Source organism: Lichenostomus cassidix, chromosome 21, assembly GCF_008360975.1.
Source record: "Lichenostomus cassidix isolate B80296 chromosome 21, HeHo_3.0, whole genome shotgun sequence".
NCBI lineage: Eukaryota > Metazoa > Chordata > Aves > Passeriformes > Meliphagidae > Lichenostomus > Lichenostomus cassidix.
Genome location: NC_139501.1, coordinates 920,534 through 932,814, shown reverse-complemented (window position 1 = coordinate 932,814; position 12,281 = coordinate 920,534). Strand labels below are relative to the sequence as shown.

The following is a 12,281-nucleotide window of genomic DNA, read 5'->3' as shown; positions in this document are numbered from 1 at the left end:
TTTTAACAACCAACACTCACAAACATTTCAGCATTTGAGGGCAAAAATAAACCAGAGGATTTCCAAAGAACTCCTCAATGTTCTGCAAAATTCCAAACAAAGCCATTGCAACCAGCAAAACAGCATGAGAACTACTGAAACATTATTCTGTGTTTTGACTTGTTTGATTCCTCCCTTGCCTGCAGAGCTGCCCTGGGAGGAACCAGGAACCCCAGAGATCCAGGTCCAGCCAGGGCATCCTGCTTTTCCAGTGCCAGCAAACTCAGGCAGCTAACATTCCATGCAGGGAAAACTGATGTTCCCTCCAAGCACCACACATCCTTCTCCCTTTGGAGAACACGTCTGCTCCACTGCCATGTCATTTTTATTTAAGCAACTTGTCTCTGTAGGCAGCTGGGGGAAAAAATGGTCCTTCTCTGAGCAAGACAGGATGCACAGGAATCACTCTCCATTAGCATCTCTCAGTGCTTTGCCACCAATTGCTGCTGTTTCCCCTCTGCACAGATGGTTGTGGGACAGCAGGCTCTGGGAGGCTCACATGCTCTGAAATTCAGCTTTTTCCAGGGGGTTTTGCAGCTGCAGGAATAGTCAGTGCATTTCCCAAGCCACATGGCAGAGCAGCTCTCCTGTCAGCCCTGGTGCTGCTGCTCCTCAGCTCCTTCCCAAAAACATGAGACATCAACACATTGCTGGAAGTGGTTTTGAAGGATGTTCTTTATCTTGCAGTGAAGGAAGGAAGTTGTGGAGCAATGGCAGAGCAGAAAGGACACAAGTGAAGTGTCCCTTCTTGCTGGCAGTGTCCCTAAGACATCAATCACACTTCACTCCTCAATTCCACACAGGTATTTCCATGAACCCCTCAAAGCCTGGAGGGATCCTGGACCACAAAAATGGCAAAGACAGGAGGATAAAATGCTATCCATGGCAGATTCCAACAGTTAAACTGCACTGATCAAATCATTTACCAGCTCCTCACCTGGCCTCCCTGAAGGCATCATTTGGTTTAACTCAGACACACCTCGAGCTCCTCAGGCTCCTCAGCTCTGGATCACATCTGCTGCTCCTGCCCAGCTCATCCCAACAATCCCACTCCCAGGGATGACCAACTCTGCTCCACCTGAGGCACACAGCAGCAAAGGATGACAACAGAGACATTTCCCAGGGAAACCAGCAGTGAGCAAAGCTCCCTCAGCAGCACTTGAGCTGTTGGTGAAGTGCAGTTGTTCTTCAGGAAAGGAACAGAGCTGCTCCTCTAATGTAATTTTTAATAGAACTGATTCATCTTAATGCCAAGAGAAAGCTGTGATGGAAGGATAAACTAATGCATCAAAGTACTCCACTTCACCTGCCAGAACTGCTGAGCCACAGAGAGCAGACAGAAAACAGTGGCTGCTTTCTCCAAGTCACAATGTTGAGCCACTGGAACACAAAGCTGCTCTGAAATGATATTTAACATCTGCTTCTGCAGGAGTGGGAATTCATCAGGCTGTGAGTGATCTGGAATGCTAAACCAGAAAAACTGCCAGACTTCTTAGAACCAGCTTCTAGTTCAGCAATAAACGTAAAACCATCCAATTGTGAGCTAAGATCTTCCTGGAAAAAGCAAGTTAAACCTCAGTTTATTGCAAGTGGTGCTTCAGTCTCAGCCCAGGATGACCCTCAGCACCTCTCACCTGCAGGATGATGCACAAGTGGATCTCACAGCATTGGCTTTGTCATGTTTAACTCCCTCCTACTGATTCAAAATGCAAGTTTATGTTCCTGTTTTTATCAGAACAACACCCCCATCAACTCCTGTACCCAAACTGCACCTGGAACCACAGGAAGCATAAGGTAAGACTCACACACTCAGCCAAAAACTTTTCTTTTGTGGCAACCAAGATGATAATGTATTTAATTAGTAGGCGACATTTCAAAGCTGTTGACTTTAACTTCCCTGCTTCACTTGACATATTTAGCTGAAGGCAAAACAAGGCTGTTTTCCTGTTGGTATATCACACTAGAAGAGAAATCAAGTGTCCTTTCCACTGTTCATCCTCCCTTTCCCCAGCAGGAAAATCAACAGCCACACACACACTGGGGATTTATTCTAGCTGGTATAATCAGCATCAAGAGGTTTTTGGTTTTCTCGCTTATACAAGTTCCTTTCATGCATCATGTCAGCAAGAAAAATAAAATTAACAGAGAAATTCAAGAACTCTGAGCAGACAAAAGTAAACAGAGAACAGAGACACTGTTTCCATGTCAAAAATTATGCAAAATTGCCAGCAACCCTCCTGCCAAGTGCTTTGCGTGTTGGAAACACAAGAGAAACCTCTCCAAAAACACCTAAAGCTACTAAAGCTGCAACACACTTCCCACACAATCCTGCAAAAGCTTAAATGTGCTGCAAGGCATGGGGCAAGGGAGCCCAGCTGGGGCTCAACCCATGGCAGATCCTGCCAACCACAAACCCAACAACTCCCTAAAAACGGGGAGCAAGAAGGGGAGGAAAGAGAGAACAAACCCCCAAGTGCCAAGCACCACCAGGGACACCAGCAGTGAGGAAAATCCCCTTTTCTCCTGGATCTCACAGCAGATTGGGAGAGCTTGGAAGGAAGAAGGTTTATTCTGATAGCAACAGCCTGTGGTGATCTATGTCTGCAGACAATCCATTGATAAGGAGAGTTTATTATGTGCTCAGGGCTTCAATAAAGCAATACAAAGAGCAGGAGGAGCAGCAGGAACGAATTCCCAGGAGTTCCCAAATGTTCTGCTCTCAAAGCACTGCCAGGGCCAGAGAAGCTGCTGTGCCCCAGGTGAGCAGAAGGACAGAGTGAACCTCCTGAGAGTGCAGCAGACAAAAGGGGCAAAGCAGACAAAAGGGGCAAAGCACAGCTTTCACTTGCTCTTGCACAGGTCCCTGGCTTGTCTTTGTTCAAGAATGAAGTGCTAATGGGTTCCTAAACGTCATTTTCTATTTTTCCCGATTAAATTGGTCACCTTGCCCTGGTGTCCCTGTCAGCCCATGCTGAGCTGAGATTCACAGCCACAGAGCTGGGCTGGAGAGGGCCAGAGGTAAAGGCACAGCCAAATTAAACTCCTCAGGAAAAATTTAACTTCCTGAGCCACAATTTCCTGCAGACACTCCACTCAAAGTTCATGGTTCTGCTCAGGGATCACAGCTGAACTCCCTCAGTGCACTGAGCCTCTGGTTTCACACAAACCTCCTCCTATCTCAGAGGGTCAGATTCACTCACGAGGAGCTACAGGAAGGGAAAGGAGATGTGAAAATGTTCCTTACCAGTTTGAAGTCTTGAATGCTGCAGATGAAATAAGGCGTGTTCGGCCGGCGACTTTCGATATAAACGCAATCTTTAAAAACACAAGATTTTAAAATAATGGACATTAACTTCTGTGCCTCCAAGAAAGAACATAAAAACAGGATAAATTCAAATACAGCTTACACTTTGAAAGAATCACCATTTCATTTGCATAGCGTGTAATTTATTCTGAGTGTGATCTAAAAATAGGAACTATTTATGATGATAAATAAGGGAATTAACTGCATAAAAATTAACTTTGATTTGAATAGACATTTTGCTAGAAAAACAAAAAAAGTCATTGAAAGAGCACTCTGGATTGAGTTAATAACAATGACCAGGTCACAGCCTATGAACCAGACCAAAATAAGAGAGGAAAGTAACCAGATTTCTCGTGGTCAGCTTGCCATTAAGAACCAAGCACTAACATATTTTCTCTTCTAATTGTGAAGAAAACCAAGGCAACCACTCATAGATGAAACACAGCAAACTCAAATTAGATTTATCTCAGGGAAGGCCTGGGCTTTCTCGAATTACATTTGACAAGACAGAAACACAGTAATTATTTTTGTTTGCTTTTGACAACTGAGCTCTCCGAGGCTGCTGTAACATAAGGTCTGTTGTATTCAAAACAGTCTTGGCAATAACCACAACAAAAGCAGTGCCCTCGGAATGGAAACACTGCAGGGATGGGGAAGAAGTGCCTGATTAATGATCCTGACCCTGAACTCTGCACTCCAACAGCCTGCTGAACACAAAGATGCCAACCCCAAAGCCACACAGATACTGACAGGACACTCCTTGTGTCCCCTCTTACACAGAAAACACAGCAGAGACAAAAAACACCACTAGCCTTGGAGGGATTTGCCATGAACTTTTTTATATTTCCACAGAAAACCCCCAAAATCTCCGAGTTTTGTGTAAGCCACATCTCAAAGCACATTGACACAGTTTGATTCAATGCAGCTTATTTGGAAGCTCCAACAATTCCACCACATCCCATATTCCTGCAGCCCTGGCTATCCAGGTTTCCCTGGCTCATCACTCACTCCCTCCCATCTCCATCATCCATTCCCACCCTGCTCCTGCAGGAACTCTTCAGGATTCCCTGGGCAATGTGCATAAAAAGCTGCGACATTTCAGATTTCAGTTTAGCACCACAAAACACCACAACTTGCAGCATCTTTTTTTTTTCCTTGGTATCTCTGCTCTGCAAGGCTCGTGTTGCAGTTTTTATCAGGCAGAACAAACAGCCTGGGAAAGGCTTGGCACAGCCAGGGAGAGGATGTGGCATCTCTGGAGAAAGCAAACTGCACTGCATTTCAGGAGGCACTGCTGGCTGCCTGCCAAGCCCTAAAACAATGATGACATCCAGTTAAGAGGCTCCAAAGCTAGAGAGGACACACAGATAAGAAAACAAGTTTATCCAGCTGCACAGCGATGTTAGGGATGATGGAAACTGGAAAGATGCCCCCTGGAAAAGGAGAATATTTATGGATGCAACTCAAAACTCACCATGAAGAGCAATTGCTTCCATTTACCAGAACTCCATACAGCTTCCATGGGGACCCAAGGAAAGGAGAACTACATCATCATTTTTCTAGCATGCAACAAATGTGCATAGATAAGGTTTATGCCACTGAAAGCTGCAGAACATCCTCACCCTCAGCACACTGCAATGTGCCATTCACCCTTTTTCCCCACTGACCACACTCCTGGAACCATTTCAGCTCCACCTGGCTGCACAGAGCTGCTGCAAAGGCTCACCCACCTGCAGTAAGTGTGATTTAATTCCTTTTACTGCAGGACAGCCATCCTCACCTGCTTCTCATTCACCAGGAAACAAGAGCAAGGAGAAGCCAGCACAAGAGAAATGGCCATTCTACAGATTCCCCCTCTGGCTTTATCCAGAGGGAACATCCCTGGTCAGATCCCAAGGACCTCCCTGGACAAGTTCAACATCTGACAGATCACAGAGTTTAGCAGTGGCAAACCAGCAAATGCTCCAGAGGGAAAGAAAAATAATAAACCAAATAAAAATAAAAGGGTTTTCCATAACCTTTGCAAAACAGAGTGAGGAAAGCCTGAGCTCCTGCCCAGCCCTTGGCTTCCCTGGCTGTCTGCAGCCAGCAGAGCATTGCTCACTTCCCCATTCCGTGTCAAACGTCCCACTGGAGAGGAAGCATTTCCCCAACACATGGTACAGAGTCATTATGCCTTTGGGCTTGTGATATTCACCAGATGTGCCCTAGTTCTGAAGGGTTACATTAATATTCCCACACTAAAAGCTGCTTTTAAAATTAGAGCTTCAATGCATGGACATAAAGAAAAAAACCCTTTTGGAAAAATACCCCAACCACCTCCATTTTCTGAACCTTCAGCAGCTTCAGTGCTGCAGTTTTTGCAGTAACCATCTTCACAATTAGAATCCTTTTGTGTTTTACCTAATGAGTCAACCCTTGCATCATCCAAGAGACAAAGCCCAGGGCTCTCTGCACAGCTCACTTCCACAGGAAGATATTCCTTGAAAGCCTCGTAATTCCATTGTCAAGGAATTACCTCCATCCCTCCCCATCAGATTTCCCAGCCACAACTGGCTTTGCATGTGAGTACAGAAGTGTATAAACCCCGAACACAAGCTGTGGGATCGACAATTAAAGGATATTCACACCCCAGAATTAAAGGATATTTACATTCCTCCATCCTGGTGCCTAAAATTAAAAGGCTCAGTGGTGGCAGTGCCCTGTGCCAGCCTCAGCAGGCATCCTGAACGCTGCTCCAGAACCAGCTGAGCCAAACCCAGTGGGAAGCCCAGGATGCTCCCAGGGCTCAGGTGCTCCCAGTTAAATGCCATCACCCCTCAGAGCCCCCAGAGCAGCTAAATGTCATCAGGAGCAGGGGATCAGCAGTTACACATCATTAATGGGCAAGGGGTACCTTGCAAAGGATCAAAATCAGCATTTGCAGCACTCGGGGAGCTCTAACTGCTGCAATCTGAACTCACCCACATTCCCAGCACAGGAAAACTGCCAAAGCCTTGCAAACAAAGGTCAGGGATGGAGACAAGGCTACAGCAGCACGTTTGGCACCAAGGTTCAGCAGCAAACACAGAAACACAGCGAGAGGCACTGGGAATGCCAAGCACGGGGCTGGGAGAGCAGAATTCCCACTGACAGGTAGGGAGCTGAGCTCCTGCCTCTCTTCCCCCATATGGCTGACAACAAACAAATTGCCAGCCTGATCTCTCAGTGTGACTTCCTGCTGAGCACATTTCAAGCAACACTGCTGGCTGCTTGTCAGGGAACGCTGAGCTGAGCCCTGCTCTGCAATAAATGGTTCAACCAATTTACTGTGCTCAGCTGAAGCTCACAGGAGTATTCCCAGTGCCTGGACTGTAGTTCTTATTTGGCAAATGATTTTATTATAAACCTGTATCATAGTGAATCCATTTTCTTCAAGGGGTTTTGCTGCTGTTTAATGGACTGTCAGTATAATTTAGATTTCATCTATTTAAACCCATTCAAGCCTGGCTCCTGATTGTACAATAAATGGAACATATTTCTATTCAACAAAATTAATGACAGCTAATTGTGCTCTGCAGTTCCCAATTTCATAAAAGCAACTGTTCTGCAGCTCAGGCCCCCAGCTACATCATTTCCCACACCAATTATTTTCCTGCACTTTTCAAGCATGTCCACAGCCCTGCACAGCTCTCCTTGGAAGGTTCATTCACACATCCTCCGGTAGCAGATCTGACACAAAGCAAACACGTTTTTACAGAAAGTTGTGTCACCAAAAGTGCCACACTGAAAGCAGAGACACTGTGGATAGCTCCTCCTGCCTTGGAGTTGTTTTTTCAATTAAACACATGAAAAGGGAGGAGGGGTGGGAATGAGAATCCAGGCTGATAAAAGAAATTAATTAAATAAACAGTCAGTCTAAAACTCCTCCTCCAGCACCAGATAAGCTTTGCTGCACATATGCCATTTGTGACAGGCTTTTTCTGGCCTTTTGAGGCCACAGAAACCTTTTGCTGGAGGAACAACCTTTGCTCCCAGTGCTTCTCACTGGTATTTCACAAACACCTGTACCCAGCTGTCCCCCAAACCTCTTCATGGACACTCCTTTCTACAAGTGGGAGACACAAAAATGCACCAGAAATGCACCACATCTCCACTGACCTCACCTGACTCACACAGCACACCAGGAGGACTCTGCACACAAAACTCTGCTATTCCCAAGCCCATCACAAACACCAAATGGTTGTTAACCCCTTCCCCTTTGCTGTCCTTCTGATAATTACAGTGTAACACCCCAACAGCTCATCCAAATATGGATGGGCTTTATTTGTGTAGCCCTGGAGCAGAAAAAAATTACAGCCATTCCTATTTCCCTCCTGACTCACCCATCACTTCATCTTCCTCACAGACAAACACAGAGCAACCCATCTGACCAGCTGCTGGTGCAGCCCTGACAGGACAGGCTCAGCAGAGGGAAATTCCATGTGTCACCTGAGTGAGGCTGATTTTCACAGATTGCTGTGTTCCTGAGTGACTCCTGTGCTCTGCTGCTGCCAGCCTGACACCTGCCTACCTGCAAACAGCCACTGAGAAATTATCTTCCTTTTGCAAAATCAATATGTATTTTCTGGAAGGAAAAATATTTTCCTATTGCTCCAGCTTGTAAATAGCTCTGAGAATTCCTTCCTACAGAACCAATCAGTGCAGCAGCTGTGAAGCTGATCTTCAGCAGGAGTGCCTTCAGTGTTTCAGCACTGCTGTGGCACCTTTATTCTTCATTTCAAAGCCTAATAATCAGGTTAGCATGGACAAGGAACGGTGCAGGAGATCCCCAGTACTGTGGCACCTTTATTCTTCATTTGAAAGCCTAATAAAATGAATGAGCATGGACAAGGAATGGTGCAGGAGCTCCCAGTGCACCCCCAGCCCCTCAGAGCTGCTCTCCCCATTTACCCACAGACCAAACAAAGCCAGAGGAATCCATTTGCCAGCTCAGCCCTGAGCTGCACTTAAGGCTCCATCTGTCAGCCCCAGCAGCTGCCCGGGCCCAGCAGTGCCTCCTGCTCCAGGAAATGGCAACAAACCCACTAAATGGCTTTTTTTACCCAGGCTGCCTCCATCTCACTGTTTGTAGCAACAGCAGGACCAAAGTTACCTCTGTGCATGAGGAGCTGCTCTGGGCTGCTGTGGATCCTTCATTCTTCTCCACAATTAATATGATTCACCTGCTCATTACAGACCTCACCTCTGCAATCACTAATTGCAGCCTGTGATGTCCTCAGCACAGAACAAAACCAGCACAGCTGAACAGGCTGTTCTGTGCTCTGCACACCTCAATCACCTTCAAAAAAACCCTCCTGTGATGTTCCCATGCATTTGCTTAACCCTCCTGACTGGTTTTAAGACTCACCTACTAATCCAGGCCTTTTCTCTAATGTTTTTAATTTGTTTTAATTACTAAAGGAGGAGTGGGCAAAGAATATGTTTGTTTTCATTGGAACAAAAGTTTTAAAGATACTATTTTCTAAAAAAATATTAAGTTTTCCTCATCTCTGTTCACATACACAGAAAAGTTGAAAACAGTGGTGGAAGTGTGAAAAATAAGGGAACTTTTATAACCACATTGCACTGCACAGCTCCTAAGGTTATTCCTGTTTTCAGCAGCTGAAAGTCTGTCACTGAATTATTTCAACAATCTACCATCACAATGGTAACAGACTTTCAAAAGAAGAGGAAAATACAGATTGCATCATTCCAGAACACATGTTCCTATCAACTGGAGCTGCTGAGGAAGAGAATAGAAAACCACACATGCAAAAACACACATCTCCATGAGAAACTCACTCAACCCACACAGAGCACAACTGTCTGCCCAAAGACCTCCTCAAATTACAATGTCCAGCTGAAAGAGTCATTTCCTTGCATTTCTTCCTTCTGCCCAAGCACCAAATTAAAATTCAAACTTCCCAGAAAACAATTAACTTTTCTCCTTCCAACTTCAGCAACCTAAAACACACTTGCCGGAACCTCAAAGCTTTTAGAAAAAATTCCTGTTTGCATTGTGTGTGTTTTCATACAGAATTCTGGCATGGCCACTCTCAGCTGATAAAGCTGTCAGGAGGAACAGAAGCATCCAGAAGAAGGACAAACACATGGAGCAGTGTCAAACACAAGCCAAGCCCTGTCAGAGCAGCAGCACTGCAGTTTGGGCACTTCAGCTTCACCACATCCAAAGACAACCTGTACATAGGGCGGAAGCACTCTGGTTCTTGCTTTCAGGTTTTTATAAAGTTCAGGAAGATTTCTGGATGAAAACAACCATTTCAGCAATTTCCTCAGTTACAGCAACACCAAAGAGTGACACAGCTTCAATAAAGGCAACACAAACAATTAATTACACCAGCAAAAACTAAAATTTAGGATCTGCAGGTCCCTGCTTGCTGTGCAGGGAGAGCATTTCTGCATGCACCCCAGCACTTCACCTTGGCTTCCCTCCTGCTGATTTTGTGTTTATATAGCTCTGATGTCACTGCAGAAACAGATCCTCATAAACCCTTCTAATTCCTGTGGATCCTTTTAAATGTTTCTACGTAGGCAAAGCAAACAATATTGTCCCCATCTCCAGGTGACAGTCCCTGTTTTGCACAGGCTCCAAACCAATTTAGACTTTCACCCAGCAAAGGATTTCCAGCCCAGGATCCAAGGTGCCACCAGGACAGGACAGCAGCACCACCATCCACCTCTACTAATTTCTGTGGCTTTAATACAATAACAGCCCTTCCTGAGGTGGATTCTGGCAAAAGAAGGGAGATCAGTATGCATGGGGATGGAAGGAAAATCAGCATTAAATAATCTAACTGAAATCCAGGAGGAGAAAAAAAAAACTCTCAGCCTTAACACAACTCTCTTCTGTTATCATCACCTCATGCTGTATTTGAATATATCTGAATATATTCATGTATATTTGAATATACACTGAGCAACAAAAATTAATGTTACTGCAACAGCAATTCTGACAACAGCAAGGTGAGGGGGAAGAAAAGAAAGAAAACCCCAGAGATTAGATTGGGAAGGAAATGGGAGGGAGGTTGTGGAGACTGAGGACAGATGGGGAACTGGGCCAACAAGCTTTTAGGATAGGCCTGTGTGATTTCCAGCAAAGTAGAGAAGATTAATTGCATAGTGTTGTCTAAGCCCTACTCAATTCTGTTTAATACATTATTTAAAGCTGTGCACGCATTCATTATAGCTATGCAAATTAATAAGTGCAGTATTTACATAGTAACAATACAGTGCAACCTTTCACTTGAAAAAATTTCAATGATCTTGATTATCTGTTTATTTAGTTTATTTGCTATTACTCCAATACAGCTGCTGAGCTCAGCACAGAAAAAAAGCAGTATTAAGTGCTGGATTAAGTACTCCACAGCAATGGGGTAAACACAGAATGAGATTTTAACCAAGGACTTCACAGGAGGGAAATGCAGACCTTGAACTTTCATCTATATCAGATGAGAGTATTTAAGAGAAAGAATCAAATGATTGGAAAGGATTGCCTTTCCTTAAAGCCTAGAAGATATAAGCTGAAGACAGCAATCCCTTCTGCACACACCTTTAATTTCCATCTTTCTAATCCTTGCTGTGTCTCATTAATTTAAACTCTCTAATCCCTCTTAAAATTTATGTAATTTGCACCCTTAGCTACAAATACACCTCCCTGTACATAATGGATGCTAACTTTGCTTTAGGACACATCAAGCAATGTGTATTCAAGATCTCACTCCTGATAAGAAATCACATTCTAAATCAAGTTTAGAAATGGGTCTATTCAGTTAAGGCCTCAGCCATGCTCAGGTGCCTCCAGAGCTGAGCTGTTTGCTCTCATCACTCTCAGCAGTTTCCAAGACAAGTTTTACAACAACACAAAGAGCCAACAGAACAGGAAAGTGTCAATGCCAGGGTCCATCTCTTGTGCTGATTACTAATAACAAAATGTAAAATTCCTTAAGCAGGTTTTTTAAATTATGGAACAGTTATGAACTATCCCAATTATCTCAAGTACTGTGGCTCTCCTTGTTCTTTCTCTGGAGCACCTCCTCCATGCTCCATCCTACCACAGCATAAAACCACAAACTGATTTCCCATCTTCATTTTAAGCAAACACTTTTTGCAATAAAGCCAGTGTATCACATTGTACTCCTGGGCCCACACAACAGCTGTTCTCAACAGATTCTGAATTATTTTTCATCCTCTGACACTGAAAATAAGATTGCCACCAAAGCTGACGCTTCCGCAGCTCCCAGTTGCCACAGCTCAAAAACAAATATTACTCAGCCACGAGCCCTGACACCAAGGCAAAAACAGCTCCTTTGCAGTGATTGATGAAATGAGTGGAAATTGAAGCTGAAGCATTTCAAGAGAGGAGCTATTCTGACTAATCTCAGTAGAGCTACGTGACAAACAGCCTGCACAGCTCTGCCATGGAGGAGGAGGATGGAATGCAGCACTGCCCACCTGGAGCTGCAGCTGCTCGTGCCCCAAACACTCCAGAACACTCCCAGCCACCCAGACTGCAGGCTGCACTTCCAACACTCACATCTCAGCTCGGCAGCTTTCTGTGGCTGAGCTGCTCAGCACCTCATGGAGAATCAGACTAGGTCTGACCTCATGGGTTCCCCTGTTTGCAGCTTAAGTGCATCTCTGCTTTGCCCCAGCAGTGTCACCACAGCTCTGCACTGCAGGAATGTCACATTTCCAGGGCCTTTTCCATAGTGCAGCCAAACACAAACTGCAAGCAGCACTTTGGGAGTGTGCAGATGGACAGGGAAGTTTGTACTCAAAACCAGGGAACACACAGAGCTGAGTAATCTCATTTCAAGCACAGTTTGAGGAAAACATTCCCCAGCAGCAGCTACAGGTTACACCTTGAAACCTTACAGGAGACCCTAAAAACTTCATG

At 44.9% G+C, this 12,281-nt stretch overlaps 1 protein-coding gene across 6 annotated transcripts in view; it reads right to left on the bottom strand.

Annotated features, from left to right (window-relative positions):
• RERE (arginine-glutamic acid dipeptide repeats) overlaps positions 1-12,281 on the bottom strand; it is a 164,905-nt gene that overhangs the window by 97,720 nt on the left and 54,904 nt on the right. For all 6 annotated transcript variants that reach the window (XM_085079931.1, XM_085079926.1, XM_085079930.1 and 3 more), the window contains one exon: positions 3,284-3,354. In XM_085079931.1, the coding sequence (XP_084936057.1) occupies positions 3,284-3,354 (71 nt within the window). The remainder of the gene's footprint in view (positions 1-3,283; positions 3,355-12,281) is intronic.